The following is a 22,730-nucleotide window of genomic DNA, read 5'->3' as shown; positions in this document are numbered from 1 at the left end:
CATGGCAAAGAGGAATTAAGGCAGCAGATTGAATTAAGTTTGCCAGTGAACTGACTTTAATATAGGTGATTATCCTAGATTATGAGCAGGTCTGTGTAATCACCAAGGAGGGCCCTTACATGTGAAAGCGGTGGCAGAAGAGGAGAACCAAAGAGACGGCAGGGTGAGGACTCTACCCAATGTTGCTTCCTCCATGTGAACATGAAGAGGGCCACAAGCCAGGGAAAGTGGGTGGCCTCTAAAAATGGAAAAGGCAAGGAAACAGCTTCTTGCCTAGAGCCTCCAAGATTGTAAGACAATACATCTATGTTGTTTTACGTTTGTGGTAATTTGTTACAGCCGCTATAGCAAATTAATATAAGACCTATCCTACAATTTAATGCTCTAGGATCTTAGACTAATCATTTCATCTTTGCATTCTTTAGTATTCCTTCTTTCTCAAAATAACTGCTGTGAAGATCAGACAGAACAAATAGGCAGAAATCCCTGGCACACAGGTGCTCAATAAATGTGAATTTCTAGCTTCCCCTTTTCTTCCAGGTTGGAGAAACACAAGGAAGGGAAGCAGGAGCCACAGGCCATTCTCAGCCTTCCTTTGATGTGGGCTGTGTACAGGATTCCCTCAGTAAGCTCCCCCAGCATACCTTATCTAGAGTGAGGGCTGCTTATCTGCCCTCGGGGTTCCTACAGCTCCTACCTCTCTGATGGAAAAATCCTCTTTAGAATACAAAAGCTCTTTAGAAGAGCCTGAGATGAGGGTAGAGCCAGGGCCTCATTCTGCAAACAGGCTTTCAGAGATGAAAGAGCAGGGCAGACATCGGTATCTACCCTATGACCACCACATTTCCCACTGAAAAAAATCAGGAATTGGTGCACTGAGATGAGGCAAGCCCACTCAAAGAGGCCAGCCCGCGATGCTTCCTTCTCCTACCCACACACCTGAGACAAACATCTCTCAAACACTCCAGGCTTGCAAGTCCTTAATTAGTTGTGTTACGAGCTTTTATTTAAAAAGCACATTTAATACAAGTATAGTTTCGCAGATACAAGTTTTCACTTTGTATGCTACAAAAGTCTTTGAATATTATTCTCTTTACAAAATGGAACCTTACAAAAATACTGACAATTTAATGTTTTTATACAGTTTTCTCTAGTTGCAGTTATTTCTTTCATTATAAAACAATGTCTACCACAGAACTATGATATTTTAGTTGATATTTAAAAAAATTAACTCAATGCTTTTTTAAGCAGCTAATGTAAATAACACAGGTCGAGACACAGTTTATAATCATAGTGGATATAGCTAAATTGTTTCAGAAATAATATCTTACATAGTTAACTTTTAATGTTTTATACATTATTTATATAATATTTATATATAAAAATCATAGCTTGCTATAAGTTGAAATGAAAGGACGGATTCTGTAGTAAGGATGTGCATGTGGTTGATCCATATGGTTACATTTAACCCTTTGAAAGGTCTGCATCCAAGATCTAAACGCATTTCTTCCTTCCTCCTTTCCTCAAAGGTTCAGTAGAAGGGGTCCCTGTCTATCACCTAGAGTGGGACCTTGCATGGAAGGACACTTACGGATAGAGGATGAGGAAAACTCTCTACCGAGATTTAACCCATATGTTCTGCCCAGCAGAACCTACCAAGAACTGCCCTAGGGCTCAACCCCAAGACAATAGTGCTTTACACAGCAAGAGCAACTCCTACAAAGACCCTCAGCTCTGTCATCCTGAAGGGTAACCTCTCATGCATGAGACTGCCTGCTTCTCTGGCTCCTTCTGATTTGCAACAGCTAAAAGGTTGGTTCGATTTTCATTCTGCCCCCTTCACCCTCCCATCTGTTGTACAGAAGGCTGCTTTCCGTCAGCTGGTGGCAGACCATGCCTTGCTCATTCCCGGGCCCTCACAGGAAATCCTGGTGGGCACGCAGCAAGGATTTCAAGGGAGAAGGCAGTAACCAAAGTCGAACTGTTTCTAAGAGTGTGCAAATGCCCGGTGATTGACGTGCACAACATCAGCATCCTGCAATTGACATTTCAACATCACAGGATGATGCGTCAAAAGAAGAAAAGTGAGGGCCTGTGCCCTCGATTTCTTCTGAAATTGTGCTGTTTGTGAAATTCACTCGTCCACAAAGAGTCTGCTAATCACTAATGTGAGGAACTATGGTTGTTGGCCTATGGGCAGGGGAGGTGATAAGGCCTTAGAACTGGGAATCTAGATTCGGGATCTGATCACTTGACTGAGCAAACTTGCTCTTTCCTTTTATTTAAAACACAAAACAAAACTTCTGAACTAAAGTCACAGTACAGAATAGAATGGGATGGACAGAAAGACTCAAGAGGGCAGCTCCGCAATGGCTATTTTCTTGATTCAGTGCTATTTCTGGCATCATGTGCTGCAATGTGAATTTTTGCTTTTCTCCCAGGCCTGGGATTCCTCAGGTCACAAAAGGTGACCAGCAGCCTCTACTCAAATCATTTTAGTGTTTGTTCCTGAACAAGCTGTGTTCACTAGAACATGAACACTTAAACCAATTGCACATCCAGGACTCTGGCACTTGGTGTTAGTTTGCTGTTGTTTCCACATAGGCGAACACTACCTATTTTGGAAGGCCACATAGTAAAACATTTTTTTTTTTCTTTTTTAAAAATCAGTCGGGCAAAAGTTTTTCCCTACATTCTACTGTCTGATGAGATTGGAGAGCAGCAAGAACTTGCTGTCAGCAGTCATTTTACAAAAACAGCTCAGGAGGTGGGTGGCACCTACACCATGTTGTGGTGATTGTTCCTGTCAATAATGTCCACAGGTGAAAGGATTTCCTTCCGGATAGCAGGGGCAGGCAGGGAGAGCGTCGTCTTAGTCTTGAAGAGGTCAGACACGAAGAAAACCTAGAAGCACAAATCAGAGATCGAAGTCAGTAACTGACATCGGGGGTCTGGGTACAGAGGGAAAAGGAAGGTCAGAGGAGCGCAGACTTCAGGAAAAGGGGCCCCAAATCATAACTCTTTGAATAGGGAAGGACAACAGAGATCATATCATCAAGGTTTATTGTACAGATAGGGAAACTGAGACCCGGGAAAAGGCAGTGACATGTCTCAGGTTGCACAACACTGGTTCAGTAGAATCCACTTCTAAGGACTCTCAGTCCATTGCCCATATCTGCAATCCATACTTCCTTATTTCTCAAGGCAAACGAATAGCAATGAAAGATAAGTTCCTAAACAAAGGAAGCAGGTCATAATTAGTTATAGTCATTAATTCACACTACTTTCCCTTTCCTCACAAAGGAATCCAGGGTGTAACCGAAAAAGATCAGCCAACATGAACTCCTATCAGCAAGAGCTGAAGTCAGGCAGTGGTGACTACTTTTTCCTGAAAACTTAGTGATATCAACCATTTGATGGGGGTCAAGAAACCAGGTTCTCGTTGCTGAGAAAGTTGGCAACTAACGTGGAGGAACAGTTAATGACAAATCTCCTATCACTTATTCCCAGCGTCCTTTTTCCTCCTGGGGATGTGACCTCACTGAGTCTGAACAATACTTGAGAAACATTTATTGAATGCCACTTGCAAAGGTGTGAGGATGGCACAGGCATAGTTCCTGCCTCAGTGAGCTTATGATGAAAGATTCAAGGGCTTGATGAGCTACTGGAGTAAGAAAAATTTATGCTTTGTATTAGATGGCAAAAAAAAACACACAGACATCCATTTGAGCCATTTAGCAACAGGAGTTTTTACTAAGTAACCATAAGTGGCAGCTATCAGTCATGTAATTTAATAGGAAACACTTGGCTGGATTTCAAAATAGCGACTAAAACACTATCAAAGTTTCTACACCCAACAGCTTTCTGAATTGATGAGTCTTTGTCCTGCAGATGGTAATGTGCTCACTACTAATGACAGCACTGTGGTTTCACTCTGGCCACATTATAGGCAAGAAAATGAAGTTCTTAATAAGATTTTACCAAAACTAAGGCTCTAGCGATCCAGGGCCTGGCACTTGAATTATTTGTTAAACTCATTTTCACAATGTCCCTTCTGTAGCAACATGGCAATCAAGAAAGTGCTATAAAAATCACAGCAAGAAATTGGTGATGCTGGTTACCTCAAGAGAAGGGAACTGGGTGGCTAGAAGGCAAAGGTGAAACAGACATTTACTGGTCACTGTAAAACCTGTTGTACCTTTTGAATTTTGTACCCATTGCATATATTACCTACCAAAACATATAGTAAGTATTATTTTGTTGTTAAAAAAAAAAAAGCTAGGCTATTTCTATGCTACTACAAGAAAATGAAATATTAGCCAAGAAGTGTAACATCTTAACACATTCACAGTTTGAGTGCTATTGATGTACCACTTTGCAAAGGAAAAAATTAAGTCTTTTCTCCCTTTCTTTTGTCAGGAGGTTTGAACAGTGAAAACCATGGTACCAAAAGATTCGTCTCCTAGTCAGAGTCAAACTTGAGGATGAGGAAAGAAAAGATCTGTGCACAACCTGCCAGTAGGCTCTAGGCTCCCCTGCCAGAAAATTCTTTGTAGTTGGTTTGGGAAACTGTTTTCAAGTGTCCCCAGTATAAGGAAACAGACTCGATTAAAGTTCAATGAGAAGATAATTAAACTTTTCAACTCTTCTCTGCCCCAGCCCCAGCCCCAGCCCCAGCTCCACATTTTCCCTTATCTGCCCCAGTGGCCTTACTTCTTTTTGTACTAAAATGATGTTATCATCTGAGAGGTGCAGACAACAATGTCCTCATCTGTAGCTCAAAATTATCCTCCCCTTTATCCTTCACTTTGTCTCAGACGAAGAGGTTTTGATCAATCCCTCCCCATCACTACTTTCTTTTTTTTTTTAAGACAGAGTCTCACTCTGTCACCCAGGCTGGAGTGCAGTGGCATGATCTCAGCTCACTGCAACCTCTGCCACCCAGGTTCAAGGGATTCTCCTGCCTCAGCCTCCTGAGTAGCTGGGATTACAGGCACGTGCCACTATGCCTGGCTAATTTTTATATTTTTAGTAGAGACGGGGTTTCACCATGCTGACCAGGCTGGTCTGGAACTCCTGACCTCATGATCCGCCTGCCTCAGCCTTCCAAAGAACTGGGATTACAGGTGTGAGCCACCGTGCCTGGCCCATCACTACTTTTAACTTCACTTATTCCAGCTTAGCAGCTAGATTCATGAAAATAAGTCGTACAGGCCTGATTTCTTAGAGCTTTCTCCCAGAATCCATCCCATCTGCCAAGGGCAAATATAGCTGGGGACAGCTCCCCCGTCCCCCCCCCACCTTCCCCCCTTCAAGATCTTGAAGAATCTACCACCTCAATCTACTGGCTTATCTCCCAACCTAATTTTCTGAGCTCATAGTCACTATATCCTAGGGTTTCCATTTCCTAACTGCAGGATAGGAATCATATGAAGATTAAAGGCAATAATAACTTGAGAAGATCTAAACCTGTGACTGTTACATAGTTCAATAGAAGGCATTCCGTTCTCTAATGATCTGGATACCAAAGTAATTACTGGGCCCAGAGAAAGCCATGCTCTCCCATGTGTCCAAAACTATGCTTATCGACCCTTCTTCCTAGATGGGAGGCTTCTTGAAGATGGAATCCTACCCCTAATCACCCTGAATCACCCAAAGCACTTAGCTTTGAGCCCTGTACACAATAAGGGCTTAATAAATGTTTGTCGTTGAATTTCAAAAATTCTCTCTACTTACTAGAAAGCAAGCACTCTGGCCTTGGACTTTATTGACATTACAACTCCTACAGACTTGAGGGGGAACCACATACTCAAATACTGCCTGCACGGAGCCAAGCGGTGAGGTGAAAAGTTGAGTCAGGTCCAGCAGAATCCCACTTTAAGCTGTATTTCACTTTCAGCATGACTTGAGGTTACACAAACACTTTTTTTTGGGATCACGAAACGTAATACTGTCAAGACCGAAACAGGGTTCAGTCTTCCTAATATTTGAACAGCAGGACACAAAAAGACCTAGTAAAAGTAAAAGCTTCTTGGCTTGAAGCAGTTCCATTTCCTACAGAAGATGATCTCCACCCGGAAGGAAAACCCAGAGGCCCAGGCTGGGAAGGGTCTATACAAATTAAGTAGCTGTCTTAGGTCTGTGGGATAAACCCACTCCCAGCCCACAATCCTACTCCACAGATCTCTGCTGTGCGAAAGGACACATTGGACAATAAATACAGTTCCAACAAACAAGAAAAACTATACCCTAAGCACAGAGAAGAGATCTAAGTTACAATGCGCAGAACATTTGTTTTCAATTCCGTTTCTCCAATTCTTTGAATTTTATAAATTACTCTTTTTTTGGAAAATGAATGAATGCAATCAGTAAATACTTATTGGATTCCTGCTATGTGTTAAACTCCAAGAATATGAAGATGAATATACATAAGACAGTCTTTTACCCTCAAGGAGTTTATAGGTCAATGAGTTAGACAGCCAGGTAAACAGATGACCACAATACAGCATATTAAGGATTATGATGGAGGGAAGCAAGGGTGTTGAGGAAGCACAGAGAATGTGGCATTTAACCCAGACTGAAGGGGAGTGGGAAGCAGGCCTTAGAAGGCTTCTCCTAAAGGTTGTCTATTTGATCTTAGCTTTGAAGGATAAGGAGGAGTTAACCAGGCAGTGAATGCTAGGATGTTATAGGCAAAGGGAATAGTGTGTGCAAAGGCACAGGAGAAAGGGAGTACAGCACATCCGGGAGCTGCAGGAAGCTCAGTATATCTAAGGCGGAGCAGTCAAAGAGGCTGGAGAGGAGAGGACTAGATATTGAAAAGCGTCTTGGGACATGTTAAAAGTTCAGATCTCATTCTTTTGGCCCTAGGAATCATTGTCAAGGTGAAAGCGGGGAAGCAACACGTTGGAAAGACCTGCATTAAGATCATGTTGGAGGTCAGGTGCAGTGGCTCACGCCTAAAATCCCAGCACTTTGGGAGGCCGAGGCAGGTGGATCATCTGAGGTCAGGAGTTAGAGACCAGCCTGGCCAACATGGTGAAACCCCCTCTCTACAAAAGTACAAAAATTAGGTGGGCATGATGGTGGGTGCCTATAATCCCAGCTACTCGGGAGGCTGAGGCGGAAGAATCACTTGGACCTGGGAGGCGGAGGTTTCAGTGAGCCAAGATGGTGCCATTGCACTCCAGCCTGGGCGAGACAGCGAGACTCTGTCTCAGACAAAAAAAAAAAAAAAAAAAAAATCATATTGGTAACTAAAATGGAGATGGAGTCAAAAAGCATGCAGTGAGCCTGGAGGCAGGGATTACAGAGTCTAGGAGAGGATGAGTCCTGAACAACACCTATACAGTAAAGACGAAGAAGAGATGGATTTTGAAATGTTGAGGACAGGACTGCAGCTGGTAGAGGTGATATGTTTGGGGTGGGTATGTGTGCGAGGGAGGCAATGTTTTTCTTTCTAGTTCTGTTTTCAACTCTAGAAATCTTTGCACTTATTCCCATAAAAACTCTTAAAATTTCAATAACTATGCTAGGAAAGAAATATATATAACTCTGCTTTCCTATGCCTGTGACATTGTCTTGGGGGAGTGATTGCCCCCCATGCCAGTGGCATGTAGTACTGTATAGTGTTGTACCACCATCACTTTTATCTAATTCCAAGACATTTCATTACCCCAAAATAAAACTCCATAAACTTTAAGCAGTCATGTCCCATTCCCTTCTCTCCCCAGCCCCTGGTAACCATCAATCTGCTTTCTGTTTCTATGGATTTATCTATGGGGAAGTGATTCTGACCTCCTCCTGAGTCAAAAGGAGTAAACTGTTCTGTGATCCCGGGGTGGAATATGATCTAATTTACCCAAGCACTGTGGACAATGTAGCCCCTTCCTTCAAGAGCATGAGTACACACAAACAAGACAACTCTAAGCTGTAAGAACCCCATTCACCGTGATGAAGAGATAAAACAAACAAACAAACAAAAAACTGGAAAAAGATAAAAAGAGAGGGGGGAAAAAAAGAGTGGTTGAGACCATGAATGAACATGTGAAATCTGACACATTCTAGCTGGATGTAGAGGCAATATGCTGATGGGAGTTTTCTATAGGACAAACAGAATCTGCTCTCAAAGTTCTTACAATTTCTAGAGCTATCTTTGGCCAAGAGTTGCCACACTCAAAGAGGAAGATGCTTCCGATGTCTTACTGCCAGCATTCACACTCCGGAAATGTCAGCCTTCCAGGGAGCACACACAGTCCAGCCCTGCTGGGGTGCTGCCTGCCTAGAGGTCACCAAGAACCAAGTACACCAGAAATAAGAAGTCTGGTAGGTAGCCAGGTTCCTCCTTTCATTGCTAGGAATGGCTGAATCAGCAAATTTTGAGGGTCATTTTGTTAATTTTGTTAAGGGCAGATTATGACAATAAAATTATCCTTTAAATGTTCCTAGGGTCCCTGAGTGTAAGTGAACTCCTTGAAAATAGGAATCCCATCCTTACATAACACATTGAGCTAAAATGCTAGCAAAGGGTAGATAACTATAAAAGCAGAAGAATTTTAGAATCTTAGAACCTCAAGAAAATTGAGCATCAATCTATTCTGGTATTTCTTAAAGTGTTGTCCTCAAACCATCTGTTTCAGAATCACCTGGGAGCTTCCTGAAATAGCAGATGCCTGGGCCCATCTAAGACCTACTGAGAATCTGGAATCTGCATTTTAGAAAACACTACAGTTATTTGTTATCCAGAGTACAGTTAAAAGAGCCATTAGTGGACAATCTGTGGAGATGAACAGGTGGGCTCAAATCCTAGATCTGCCATTGCATGGCTGTGTGTCTTAGACAATCTACACTGGGCACAACATTACCTTTCTTGAACCACCCTTCTCTTCTCTCTTTGGTACCCATATTGAACTTTTAATAACCTTCCATCTTAGTGTTAGGCCATAGGCTTTGATACGTGACGCTTTAAATGCTGTGTCATATTTCCCCTTCTAGACTGAGCTGGCTACTCAAGGGCATGGATTGTGTTGAGTCATCCCTGTTTTCAGAGTTCAAAAATTGTAGCTCTTAATAGAGCTCTACCATGTGAGCGTAAAGACCATGGCTGTTGCTTCTTTTGCATGCATTCCCATGTGATTTGGCCCTGGGATTTCCTTTTAGCTTTCTGGTCTACCATACTGAACAATCTCATGGATTAAGGAAGGAATAACCCTCTTTGGAGGAGAAAGCCTTGGGACCTGGCTCACCCTCATGCCCTAAGTACAGTAAGTGCTATCTAAAGAAAAGCCATCTTTGGCAACCGTTTTTTTTTTAACTAGATGGGATTATCCAACTGCAATCATTATTTTTTGACCTCAATAAAGGGCTTTCAGCAGCTTTTGGCACTGGGAATTTGTGAGCATTTCTGTTGAGTGACTTCCTAGTATATCTGAGAGGGAAAATGATGAGGTGGAAAAGAGTGTGACACTGGAAATCAGACAGCAGAATATAGTCCCAAAATTTCTACTGGTGTGTGATCCAAGCTGTTACACTTGTCTTGAATTTATACAAGATTAAAAGGTTTTATAGTTGCAGATGATGGGTCTGCCCTGTATTTGTGTGCAAATGTTATTTTTAAAATCCACCGGCTGGCCGCGGTGGCTCAAACCTGTAATCCCAGCACTTTGGGAGGCCGAGGTCGGCGGATCACTTGAGGTGGGGAGTTCGAGACCAGCCTGACCAACATGGAGAAACCCTGTCTCTACTAAAAATACAAAAATTAGCTGGGCATGATTGCACATGCCTGTAATCCCAGCTACTTGGGAGGGTGAGGCAGGAGAATCACTTGAACCTGGGAGATGGAGGTTGTGGTGAGCTGAGACTGCACTCCAGCCTGGGCAACAAGAGTGAAACTCCATCTCCAAAAAAAGACAAAAAAAAAAAAATCCACCTACCTGTGGTTCCTGTAAGGCTTACATGGAATATATGTGAAAACACTTTGTAGCTATGAAGAACTACTCATTCATTCATTCAGTTATTTATTTTGAGACAGAGTCTTGCTCTGTCGCTCAGGCTGGAGTGCAGTGCACGATCTCCACTCACTGCAGCCTCCACCTCCCCAGTCCAAGTATTCTTGTGCCTCAGCCTCCGAGTAGCTGGGATTACAGGTGTGCACCACCGCACCTGGCCAATTTTTGTATTTTTTTAGTAGAGACGGGATGTTGGCTGGCCTGGTCTTGAACTTCTGAAGTCAAGTGATCCACCCACCTCGGCCTCCTAAAGCGCTGGGATTACAGGTGTAAGCCACTACGCACCCAGCCTTATGAAGGACTATTCACATCATCACTGCTATTGAGGAATGTGAAGGAAATTAGTCCCACAAAACGAACAAAGAGGGTTTAGAGGAGCAAAGAAAGTTGAGAGCAATTTTGTGGAGCATGCTGCTGTGTGCCTGTGGTCCCAGCTAGTCAGGAAGTTGAAGTGGGAGGACGGCTTGAGCCCAAGAGTTTAAGGCCAGCCTGGGCAACATAAGAAGACCCGCCCCCGCCCTTTAAAGAAAGTTGTGGGCAATACTGATGGAGAATAGGAATCTATGCCAAGGAACCTTCCAGGAAAATATTCATAGGCTATTAGGGAGGGTGTCTGGTAAGGAGTACCCAGGGGACTGACAGCTCTGTCTATGGGGTGCTAAATGCAGTAGGAGCTGGAGCTTAGGAACATAGTACCCAAAGATGACCAAGGTTCAACAAAGGCAGGGGACCCCATTCCCAGAAACCATCCAATTTTGAAGCTGAAAGGGAGAATGAGGCTACTATTCATTGAGGTCACCTCTCCCCATTATCCCCCAAGTTTCGTTGTTCTGCATTTCTAGGGTCACAAAACATATCATGTTCTCACCCATCGCCATGTCTTCGTGGTATTCCTTCTGCGTGGAATTCCCTTCCTTATCTTTTGTATCTTACAGCAAATGACCATTCATTTTTAAAGAATTACCTACTCAAAAATTCTTTCTAGTCTTCCAACACCCTCAAGAAGAATTAATCACCCCTTCTCTTGTAACCCCACTGTCCTCAGTAGTGTATCCCATCCCAGCAGCCGTGCCCTTCTATCATACTTGTCTGTTTACATGTCTATTCCTACTAGATCATTCTCAAGCCATTAGCAAGCTACAAAATCAACTAACTAGGTGGTCACCACCAGCATTTTTGAAGGTTAATAGAAAATATCAGAATTTCTCACACAGTAAGGGCAAGTCTTATTTTGTGAAATATTTGTTTTAGTTATGTGGGGGTGCCTCTATTGGGTTATGATATAAAGTGTATTTCTTATTATAGATGGCGGTCAAGTCTTGGAAAGCTACTGCACTAGATAAACTCTTTAGGGACCAACTCCTTTTAGCTCTGAATCTTTAAACAAAGCATAGTACTTAACGCACAATTCACAATCAATATGTTGCATGTGCCAAGCATGATGTATCTTTAATTCTCTGAATCCTCAATCCAAAAATCATGTTAGGTATTATCATCCCAACCTCATGGGATTGGAAAAGGTGGCTGAGAGGTGAAGTTACTTGCCCTGACAGCCTACCTAGCAAGTGGCAGGAATACAACTTCCCTCTCTGAACCTCTGCTTCGTCAGCTCATCCATCTTAGCAGGGGAACAAGAAAGGAAGTTTTATAAGTACAGTTGATCCTTGAATAACATGAGCTTGAACTGCATGGGTCCACTTAAACACAAATTTTCTTTTGCTTCTGCCAACCCTGAGACAGCAAGACCAACCCCTCCTCTTCTTCCTCCTCGTGAGCCTACTCAACATGGAAACAACCAGCATGAAGACTTTTATGATGATCACTTCCACCTAATGTATAGTAAATATATTTCTTCTTTCTTATAATTTTCTTGATAATATTTTCTTTTCTCTAGCTTACTTTATTGTAAGAATACTGTATATAATACATAAAACATACAAAATATATGTTAATTGACTGTTTATGTTATCAGTAAGGCTTCCAGTCAACAGTAGGCTGTGAGTAGTTTTAAGTTTTGAGGGAGTCAAAAGTTCTATTTGGACTTTTTATTGTGCTGGAGGTCGGAACCTCTAGTCCCCATGTTGTTCAAGGTCAACTGTATTTTGAACAGTTGTAGAGTACTACAAAGATAGTGTCGTTATCTATTAGCGGCCGAAGTTTATTTCTTTGCTTCCTTCTCTCTCCCACATCCATGTTTCTGCCTGCCTAAGAGTGGGGGCCAGCAGTGGCAAGATCACATTACCTCAAGGTCACATTACTGGGCAAAGAGCTAGACTTTTGCAGGGCCAGAAGAGGTTTGGGAGCTCATTTCATCCATTCCCCTGTGCCCAGGCAGCCCTGGAGTAAATCAGAAGGGAATAGATGGGACTCTCTCCTGTTAGAGAAGGAAGAGGCCTTGCAAATCCATGGCCAAGCATGCTTGGAATTTACTGTTTAGCCCTTTAGATGGAATCAAGAAACTGGGGATTTGGTTCCTACTCTGCTACTATGTGTCCTTGGGCGTGTCCTGGCCTCTCCCTGCACTGCAGTTTCCTTTTGCAGGGGTTGTCATCGCTGAACTCTTCTTCACACTGGCATTCTTGCTGGTGTCTTTTCCCAAGGTCACCTCACTGGGGCAGAGACAAAGAACGCCCTTGCCCTTCCCTACATCTGGAGGAAGATAGCAGCACACAAAAGAGCAACGGCAAGCGAAGCCACACCCCCGGGAAGAGGAAAACCAGGAAAGACTCTGCTGTGTATTTACGAAATCCATGAGCAGCTGCTTCCTCTACTGAACCCACAGCAATGGCAGCCGGGCCCTCCCCGACCCCTCCCAGGGGCCCCTAATTTGCCATCTGTTAGAGGGTCAGGGAGGAGGTGACCAGATATGCAAGTTGTCACCAGACAGGAAATGAACCAATGTCTGTTCCTTCGTCCTAGTCCCTGTGTGAGTCCAACTGTAAAGTTCACATCTTTGGTAGGGGTAACTTAGTGAGTGTGTAGGCGGGAGGGGGCTGGGAGAGTCAATATGAGCCTGTTTTTTTTTTTTTATTCGTCTGTCTGTTTATGTGTGTCTGTGATTCTGAGTACGATTGGGTCGGCCCATGCACCTCATGGTCTATCTGGGCTGTGGCCCTCTCCTTTGTCCTGTGTACCTCTGTCCAGATCTCTGAAGGTGTGCAGGCAGGCCTATCCAACCCTAAGTGCTTGTGTCTTTGTGTTGAGTTCATGACACTGTATAGGTTTTCTGTCTGTGCTGGCTTCCATTGTCTTCCTTTTCTGGAAAGCATTCAATTAGTAAGCAATGGAGGAGGAAACCAGACTTCCATTTGACATGTGATTTTTGTCTAGACAAGTCTGCCTGTTGTGACAGGATCTACCCTCAACAGACCCAGGTAAAAGTTCTCGGCTGTCATGCCTGTTGCCTAAGGCTCTGCAGTTATGGAACCAGCATTCTAGGGTTAATGCACTGTACCTCAGTCAGTTACTACAAAGTCAGCTGTGCCACAGAATGTCTGTGCACAAAGGTCATGGAGCTACAAGGCCTCCAGCTTCAATTCACAGGTGAGGAAACTAGGCCCAGAAGGGAAGTGTCTGGCCTGAAGCCACAAGCTAATTCATCATTCACCATTTACCCAATGCTGATGAAACACCTATTGTGTCAGCTGCTGTACTACATACCGAGAATAAATAATCAGAAGGTTAAGCCATGGATTCTGCTATTAAGGCACCCACAATCTAGCTGAAGAGACAGACATATGAGCAGGCCATGAGTAGATGAGGCCTAAAGCCATGGTAGGAAGAAAGTGCAAAAGGCCATGGGGGATTGGAAGGAAGTGAGACAATACTGTCTCCAGGGACTGGGGAAGTTGTGGAAAGCTGAACAATGTCCCCCAAAGATGCCCGCATCCTAAGTCCCAGAAGCAATGAATGATGCTACATGATAAAATGAGATTAAATTAAGATCTTGAGATGGAGAGATCATCCTGGGTTATCAAGGTGGTCCCAGCATCTGTAAAAGAGGGAGGCAAAAGGACAAAAGTCACAGAAGAAGGTGTGACAATAGATGCAAAGGCCAGAGAAAGTATATGTGTGTGTGAGAGAGAGAGGGAGAAGTGAAGATTCTATGCTGCTAGCTTTGAAAGTGGAGAATGGGGCCATGAGTCAAGGAACTCAGATAGCTCCAGAAAGCCAGAAAAAGCAAGAAAACAGATCTCCCCTTAGATCCTCTAGATGGAATGTGTTCCACCTTGATTTTAGCTCAGGGAGACCCTTTTCTAACTCCCAACTTCCAGAACTGTAAGAAAAGAAACTTGCATTCTTTTAAGCCACTAAATTTGTGGTAATTTGTTACAGCAGCCAGAGGCAACTAATACAGAAGGTTTCATCAGAGATGAGGTGACACTGGAACTGTGTTCCATCAAAGGGGACAGGTATCTAATATAGAAATTCAGGTGTTGGAAAATATTGAAATGTTTGACATGCCGGGAGGTGATGGGGTGGAGAGATGAGAGGAGACCTGCCAAAGCCTGGGTCTTGGAGTGCCAGCTCTGTGTCAGGCTGTCTGGGGTCAACTCCAGCTTTGCTACCTTCTCTCTGAGTGCTTGGGCTCTCAGCAAATGTCAGAGAAGATTACAACTCAATTAACAGGGAGTCCGTAGAGGCTTGGCTCAGGAGGTTATCTGGCAGACTGGAAAATGGATTCTGTGTTTCTTGGCACCTCAAGTGGTGGCCTTTGTGCCATACATGCTACTTTTTTATCAATCCTCTTAACCTCAGGTGATGTCTCTGTGTTTCAAAAACCATTCAATACAGCCATAGTTGTGAGTAAGAAGAGAACTTTGGTCCTTCCTGGGATTCCCTGGGACAGCGGTCCTGATTCGTGGGGAAGAGTTCTGTCATGTGGCACAAGCAGAGCAGAGGTCACAGACTCCTGCCTGGCACGTGACAGCTACATTGCACAACCCTGATAAAGCTGCAAAACCCATGAGGCAGATGCCTGTCATCCTACTCACAGTTCCCTCTCCCGGGCACCTGGTGCCTTCATCACATGGTCTCTGGTTCCCCACACCTCCTCACAGATCTACCCATCTCTGCTCAATCCAGGGTCCTGAGCTTTGCTTCTGTCTCCCTCACAATCAAACCCAGGACAACAGAATCCTGGGAGCTTACGGCTGGAAAAGACACTACCTTCTATCCTCCCAGCTGAACATTTCCAAACTTTTATTCTGAGTAGCCACAGCTTCCAGGCACTTCCCTGTCCTGGCCTCTCAGATGGCTTCAGTGAAATGAATCTCTCAGTGCTGCGATTCCAAGCCATTCTGGACCATGAGGTCCCACTGAGCACAAGGCTGGGTGTCAGGCATTTGGAGAAAAATGATAAGTAAGATTGAGTCCCTGTTCTTGCATGTTCACAGGTGAGTGAGTGAAAGGCAGGGAAAGAGATTTATCACCCCTTTCCAAACCATCTTTACATTGTAAATCAGGCTTTCAAACTCAAAGCAATAACTGGATCCACCCAAAGGGTTAGGAAGGACTCCGTGACACAATTAAATGATACTCTTTAAGCAGCTAACTATGGAGCTTCTGTTTCGGGTTAACTGCAGGGCCTTCAGCTTCAGGGACCCCTTCTCCTTGCAGAGTGCAGAGGGCATAGCTTTGAGTCCATGAGACTCATGGTGCAGCTGTCTATTAGCTCTCTGACCCTGGATGACTTAAGTTACCTCTCTGAGCTAGTTACTTCTGTAAAATGGCTGTAGTACAATGGCTTAATGTGACTAAAAGAAGACAGTGGGCAGCTGGGCACAGTGGTTCACACCTGTAAACCCAGCACTTTCGGAGGCTGAGGCGGGCGGATCACCTGAGGTCAGGAGTTCAAGACCAGCCTGGCCAACACAGTGAAACCCCATCTCTACAGAAATACAAAAATTAGCCAGGCATGATGGTGGGTGCCTGTAATCCCAGCTACTTGGGAGGCTGAGGGGGAAGAATCTTCAACCTGGGAGGGCAGAGGTTGCAGTGAGCCGAGATCGTGCCATTGCACTCTAGCCTGGGTGACAGAGCGAGACTCTCAAAAAAAAAAAATGGAGGACAATGGGTAAAGTATCAGAATGGTACCAGCAGAGAGTAGGTGCTTTGTAAATGCTAGGATCAAATTCCTATACTGTGCTACAGTCAGTGAGAGCCAAACAGGACACAAGTCAGAACCCTCATTTCACTTCTTGGAAATAAGCCATAGTCCTCCCGAACACTCTGTCTAATTGCTTATGGCCCATGTTTTAGGATATAAAAGAGAGGAAGGCTAGTAAGGATCCCCCAACCTTTTAATTTTTTTAATTGGGGGTGCAGGGGACTCCAATTAGGGCAGTGGCGCCAAGAAGGAACCACAACAGCAGGCCCCCGCGGGCTGTCCTCCTGCTGAGAGCAAAGCTCAGAAGGGCACAGTCAGCAAAGGGTTACCCTTCAGTGCAAACACCCATCCCCCACTGTCACCTCACATTAAAGGGCCAGGCACCAGAGAACAAGCCGGTCAGTGACAGCTGCTCTCATTAACGGTTTGCTCCCCCAGTTTCTCTCCCTTCTGGCCTTTACTTTTAAAAAGAAAAAAGAAAAATAAAGCAAGGGAGAAAGCCATTAAAACAGCCAGTCCAGTAGGCTGGGATTCCCATGTCAAAGGCTGCAGGCAGTTCACACGCTGCTTTCTTCGTGGCGCCCACTCTGATTGCTGCAACTCCTTCTCCCTCTTCTTGACCCCTGCACATGGAGTCAGGTGCTTCCCTGCCTGCTGAAGGCCCCTACACATGTCACTATGACAGCCCCCATGGCATTGAGCTCCTGTGCTTGGCCTGGCTGTGAGAGGAGCAAGAATGGGATTTCCTTGGGAGGGCTGAGCCTTATTCATTCCTACACCTTCAAGAAATACTCCCTACAGTGTTCTCAAGAAAGGTTAGATCAACTCATTGATTCTGGCTTTTTGCTTGTTAGGCACACATTTGCTTAGTCTGAGCTAGAATCCCTGAGAGGCCTTGATAAGACAGGGAGAGTAACATATATATTACACATGGTCCCTGCCCCCAAGAACTTACAGCCTAAAGGAAGACACCCATCGACAATTTCAATCCAGAGTGTTAAGTGCTGTTACAGAGGAGCTGGGGAGAGGCTGCATAGGGAGACATAAGCCTGCAACCAGGCTCAGAAACCAGGAAAGGATAAGAAGCTGGTTTAGATCTCTCTATTGTTCATAATTCTTACTGTGAATGAGCAAGGATAATACTAACAACAATACAACCTACATGTGTGGTGCTTAAATATCCAGCCACTATTGTACTCTGGGATTCCTGCTGGGCTGGGGTGAGCTCCCCTCAGTAGGGCCCAGGAAGTCACAATATCAAAGTAGGTGCTCAGTCATGTTCACTGAATAAGCCCCTCAAAACTCTTAGCAGGCAGGAAAAGCAGTGCCTACAGATGGAGGCTCAGAGAAGTGCAATGCCTTCTCCCACCTTCACCGGGAGTCAGAGATGAAGTATGTGAAAAGGTAACCCGTTCATTTGGGGCAAATCAGTATGTGGTCCATCCCAAGTTATCCCTAGGAAGTCTGTGACTCGATGTACGAGGCCCTCAGGCTGAGAGAGGGCTCAGCCTTCAGATAACCTCCTCTTCTCCAATGAACACTGAGATTAGGGTCTGTGTGAGTCACTCCCAAGGTCACAGAGGGAAGAGGAGGCATTTTCCAAGAAGCGGAGAAGTCGCATTGCGTACTGTGTCCACCAAAACAGCATGTGAGCACTCGAGTCAGGAGACTTAGATCTTACTACTAGGTCAACAGACTTAGCATGACACTAAGCATGACCTGCTGACACATGACCCTGGGTAAGTTTCTTCCCTAAATTTCCTCATCTATAACATGAGCAAGTTGGACAATATCTCAGCTCCCTTCCAATTGCAACATTCTACGAGCCCAAACCCTCTGTATTTACAGAGATTTACAGACCCTATCAGATCAAAACTCACAGGCTGGGAAGAAGCAGGAATTATTCTCATTTTACTGAAGGAGTCCTAAGGCCTAAGGCCAGGTGACTCTTCAGACACCAAGCAGAGGACAGGAACGAGGGCTCTCTAGCTTTAGTCACTGAGCTGGAAACATTTAACAAGCAACAGTCCAGGGCTCCACTTGCATACTGAGGACAAGATGCTACTTACTATGCAGCAGGCCACCAGGGCTCCTTGAGCAAATCCTGCCAGCACATCACTGGGATGGTGCTTGTGGTCTGATACGCGAGACAGTCCCGTGTAGAAGGCCATCATGATCAAGGTGAACTGCAGGAGGGGCCGGAGCAGGCGGGCTCCTCGCCAAGTGAAGCGGGCCTGCAGGTATAGCTGGAGAAAGGAGACAAAAGGAACAGACATTAAGTGACTCCCCACTCACATGCACTATAACCCCAGGTGACACACACTACATTTCTACGAACAGGGATCATCTGGACCTTGGGTGGCATGTTGTAGATACAGCAATTTGAACATGACCTCAAGCCAGTTATTTAAATGCTGAGCCTGGCTAGGCGCGGTGGCTCACGCCTGTAATCCCAGCACTTTGTGTAGCTGAGGTGGGCAGATCACCTGAGGTCAGGAGTTTGAGACCAGTCTGGCCAACATAGTGAAACCTCATCTGTAATAAAAATACAAAAATTATCTGGGTGTGATGGCATGTGCCTATAGTCCCAGCTACTCAGGAGGCTGAGGCAGGAAAATCACTTGAACCCAGGAGGCGGAGGTTGCAGTGAGCCGAGATCACACCACTGCAGTTCGGTCTGGGCAACAGAGTGAGACTCTGCCTCAAAAAAATAAATAAATAAGTAAGTAAATAAATAAATAAATAAATGCTGAGTCTTAGTTCTCACACTAAAAAATAGGAAAAATAGAGTTTATCTAGGGAGATAAACTAGGGAAAGCTGAGCAATATAATATATGTAAATGGCCTTAGCACACTGCCACATAGTAGGAACGTAATAAATGATAGTTTCCTTTTATCTTCCTCTTGATTGAAACTAATAATTAAAGAGCAGTAACCAGGGCTTGTAAAGGTTTCTTTTTTTACAATTGATGACAACTTACTTAACACATTTGTGTATTTCCCTCGGGATTATGGCTATATAATCCCTACACTACCTGGTGTCAGCACGGAAATTAAATATGCAATGATAAGAGGAAGTTATTATATCCCCAATGAGATGCTTCTGCTTCAGAAGAAAGCAACTCTATCAAGGACACATTTCTAAGTCACCACTTGGAACTATGGATATTGAATGAGAATATAAGGAAACAATAAACCAACGAGACAATGCCAGGGAATTTTCAAATAGAAGTTGACAGACACTAGACAGGGTGGAGTAGAAGAGTAACCTGAAGAAAAATGGAAGATTAAAAAAAAAAACCACCTCTAGCTGAAGCAAAGTAGTTGAAATGACGTCAACTGGGCATTGTCCCCTCAGAGTTATCTTGCTGCAGTTTCCGTTCTAACCTCTGGGCACAACCTATTCCCAGGTTCCTGTGGGAACTTGGGAAATGAGGGGGAAGAGGCAAGTGGACAAGAGGAACTTCCGACTACAAATCAAAGCATTTGGAGAGGCAGGAGAAGGGAAGAGAGCGGAGGGGAGGAGTCTGATGGCCTAAAGATAGACCTGCGGCAGTGCTGAAGACATGAGTTTGTCCTTCCTGGGACAGATGGACACCTTCCTTCGGTGGCAAGAAAAGAGCAAGCCAGTGGCCAGTCTTGATGAGACAGAAGAGTGGAAGATCCCAGAATCATTCTTAGCCATAAGTGTCTAGGACTGAATCCTCAACTACGTGGAACACTATTTCAAATAAGCAGACATGGAAGACAGCAGACTACTTTATAATCATTTTGAAATTATATAAATGTATTATTGGAAAAACTTAAGAGGAAAAAATAAGAATACTGACAAAAAAAGATCACACTGAGGCCGTTGCCTGCTAAACAAGGGATAAAAACAATGGTTTTCTCATATATAAATAATAACCAGTTAAAAATGTAAAAGAAGATAGCATAGAGCCTTTATGGAATAAAGGAGGTAAAGGACAATTTGAAGAGACAGAGAGTGAGAATTTTACTTAGAACACTAAACTTTTAAATTCAGAAGTTGATATGTAAATACTATTAGATTGCCATGGACATCCGAAAAAGATGTGGGGAAAAAATTATTCTAAAGATAATCTAAAAGACCAAATCTGTAGTACTAGGCAAAATAAATAAATAAATAAATATGTTAAATTAAATTTAAAAAAAAGAAAGAAGCTAGGCACTATGAAAAGTGCTAAAGACAAAGAAAAATGAGGATTTATAAATCCTGACATATAGAGCAGACAGTTGAGGGATACAAGAAAATAAATAAGTATACTAATGTGTTTTATAGGAGCTATGAAAGAAGTTAGAGGCTGGGGTCAATTACTGTTTGGAAGGGATGCTTGACCAGAATCCTAAAGGTGAATGAGTATTTGCTGGGTTTAAGGGGGCAGGAGTGGGGGATATATATTCCAGGCAGAGGGGTGGCTCAGAGGCCTGCCACAGAAGTTCCCCAAAACTTCAAATAGTTTAGTATAGCTGGAGAAGAGGGTGTTGGGGAAGGGGGGTGAGCAGTGGTGAGAAATAGGGCTGCAGGGACAAGGAGGGCCTAGTTCACGAAGGGCTTTCAGTGTCAAACTAAGCAACCCAGACCTTATTTTGGAGGCCGGTCTTTCCCAAACCATATTCCACTGAATATTAAGGGTTTCTTCAAAAAAGATAAGTGAATGTTCTATACTAAATCCTTATTTTTGTCAATTATCATGCTTATAAGATTACTAAAGGCTCTGAGAAGTCCTGAAGGAAAGAATACTTATTTGACCTTTAATCACTATTTTCAGAGAACATCTACCTATTTGAATCACAATTGGAAAATATTACTGTAAGCAATGGTGAAAAATTAAATGATTTCATGCAAAGCACTGAGTACCACACTCTCAGTGCTTTTCAAGAGCTCTAGGCAAGACTGGGTCACTATAGGCAATACCAAAGTCAGTGAATTGGAGCTATAGGCCAAAGACTACTCCCTTAATGACCTACCAGTGGATGAAAATATGCCTCCTTTTGGAAATGGGGATGAAGACGGTGTTAGTCTAGCTCCAACTCAACACAAGCCTTCAGGACAATGGCAAATTCAAGAACAAGGAATCATCCACTTGCAGTGTACTCAGTATGTTTGGCCTTCCCTCAGCTATTCTTGGCAGTGGACAAGGGTGGGGTGCATAACAGACAGAGCACAGATTTTAATCAGGAAAACCTCCCTGAGCCTCCATTTTCTCACATATAAAATAAGTGTAGCAACCACTCTCTTAGAGGCTATGGTCCAGGTTGGTTGATAATGTAGATCAAGAGGATAGCATGAAATACTACTCAATAAATAGGTGATTTTATTCTTTAATCACATTTCTTAATTTGGAGCGGCAAGATTTTCTAACTTCCCTTGCTGAAAAATCTGTAGGTCCTCAGAAAATGCTTGTTACGAGTCCTTCAACCATTCCCCCTGCCCCTGCATGCAGGCTTAGATCACAAGCCTTGGAAATCAAGGGTGGGGCAGAGGAAGGGCGTGTTTCCCAACCGGACAAAGCCCACATCTCCCCTTCCCCTGATTCAGATACTTAAGGTTGGAGCTTAATACAAGAAAAAAATAAATACACCAGAAGAATTTGAGAAGAGAGGAAGAGACCAGTCATCAGAATAGCTCCAGAAAGGAAGGGAGTGCTTATGAATGAGAAAGGAGTAGGGAGCCAAGGGAAAAGAACGCCTTTGGGAAGCAGTCAGTCAGACATCACAGTAAGCAGATGAGAGCTTGTTCCCTGATATCCATCAGTAACTAACACATTTATGGAGGAATGCCTCAAGGTCAGCACTGATCCTGGTGTCTGCAGCAGGGGACTTTGGGGAAAGCAGTGCAATAGTAAAGTGCATTTTGGGGTACAATAGCCCTGATTCCAGTCCTGGCTCTGTCACTTACTAAGTGGGTGGTCAGTTTACTTCTATAAGCCTCAGTCTCCTTATCTGTAAAATAGGTAGAACAGTACTATCTCCTTCTCTGGGTTGCCAGGATCAAAGGAGATGACATGGAAAGGAAACTGTCTGGCACAGGACGGGCACTCAGGATACTTTTCAGAAATCTAGGTTACCTTTCTGCCCTGGTGAATGACATTTACTCAATGACTGTGGCAATTTCACCAAAACAAGTAAGTTTTGGTGAAACCTAAAGAAGAGTCGAGAATGAGATTGCACAATGACTTTCCATCCAGTGGCTACATCTGATATGAGAAAAAAGCCGGTAGCAACAGGCTTTGGGATTGATGAAAGGATACGATGACCTTCTCCATCCCACTCCAATTTCACTGCTGCCAAATGGATTGGATTTTGCCAGTGTAGAACCCAGTTCACACGAGCCACTCCAGGCCACAGGTTTGGGCCTCACTAGGATCAGTGAGTACATTCTGGAGCCTGGGGACAAGTAACTCTGGAGGCTCCATTTATTCCCACTCCACAGGAGACAGGTACAACTTATTCAAGAAAGGAAGTCAAGCCCTGCTGATAGATGATGTCATCCCCCTATTCTGGACCAAAACACACTTTCCCAGATCAGAATACCCAGAGGGGCTTTAGTAAAGTCCTAGGTGCCCTGAAAGGGTAAGTAGAGCTGGACAAAA

The 22,730-nt window shown here is 44.0% G+C and overlaps 1 protein-coding gene across 1 annotated transcript in view; it reads right to left on the bottom strand.

The window, feature by feature from the left end:
- Positions 1-984: 984 nt before the first annotated feature.
- Positions 985-22,730, bottom strand: part of PLPP3 (phospholipid phosphatase 3) — an 84,753-nt gene continuing 63,007 nt past the window's right edge. The window contains exons 5-6 of the mRNA XM_016919260.3: positions 18,186-18,362; positions 985-2,904 (exon numbers count right to left, since the gene is read on the bottom strand). Of these exons, the coding sequence (XP_016774749.1) occupies positions 2,779-2,904; positions 18,186-18,362 (303 nt within the window). The 3' untranslated portion in view covers positions 985-2,778. The remainder of the gene's footprint in view (positions 2,905-18,185; positions 18,363-22,730) is intronic.

Source organism: Pan troglodytes, chromosome 1 (assembly GCF_028858775.2).
Source record: "Pan troglodytes isolate AG18354 chromosome 1, NHGRI_mPanTro3-v2.0_pri, whole genome shotgun sequence".
NCBI lineage: Eukaryota > Metazoa > Chordata > Mammalia > Primates > Hominidae > Pan > Pan troglodytes.
The sequence above is the reverse complement of the archived record's forward strand: the minus strand, read 5'-3'. Positions and strand labels throughout refer to the sequence as shown.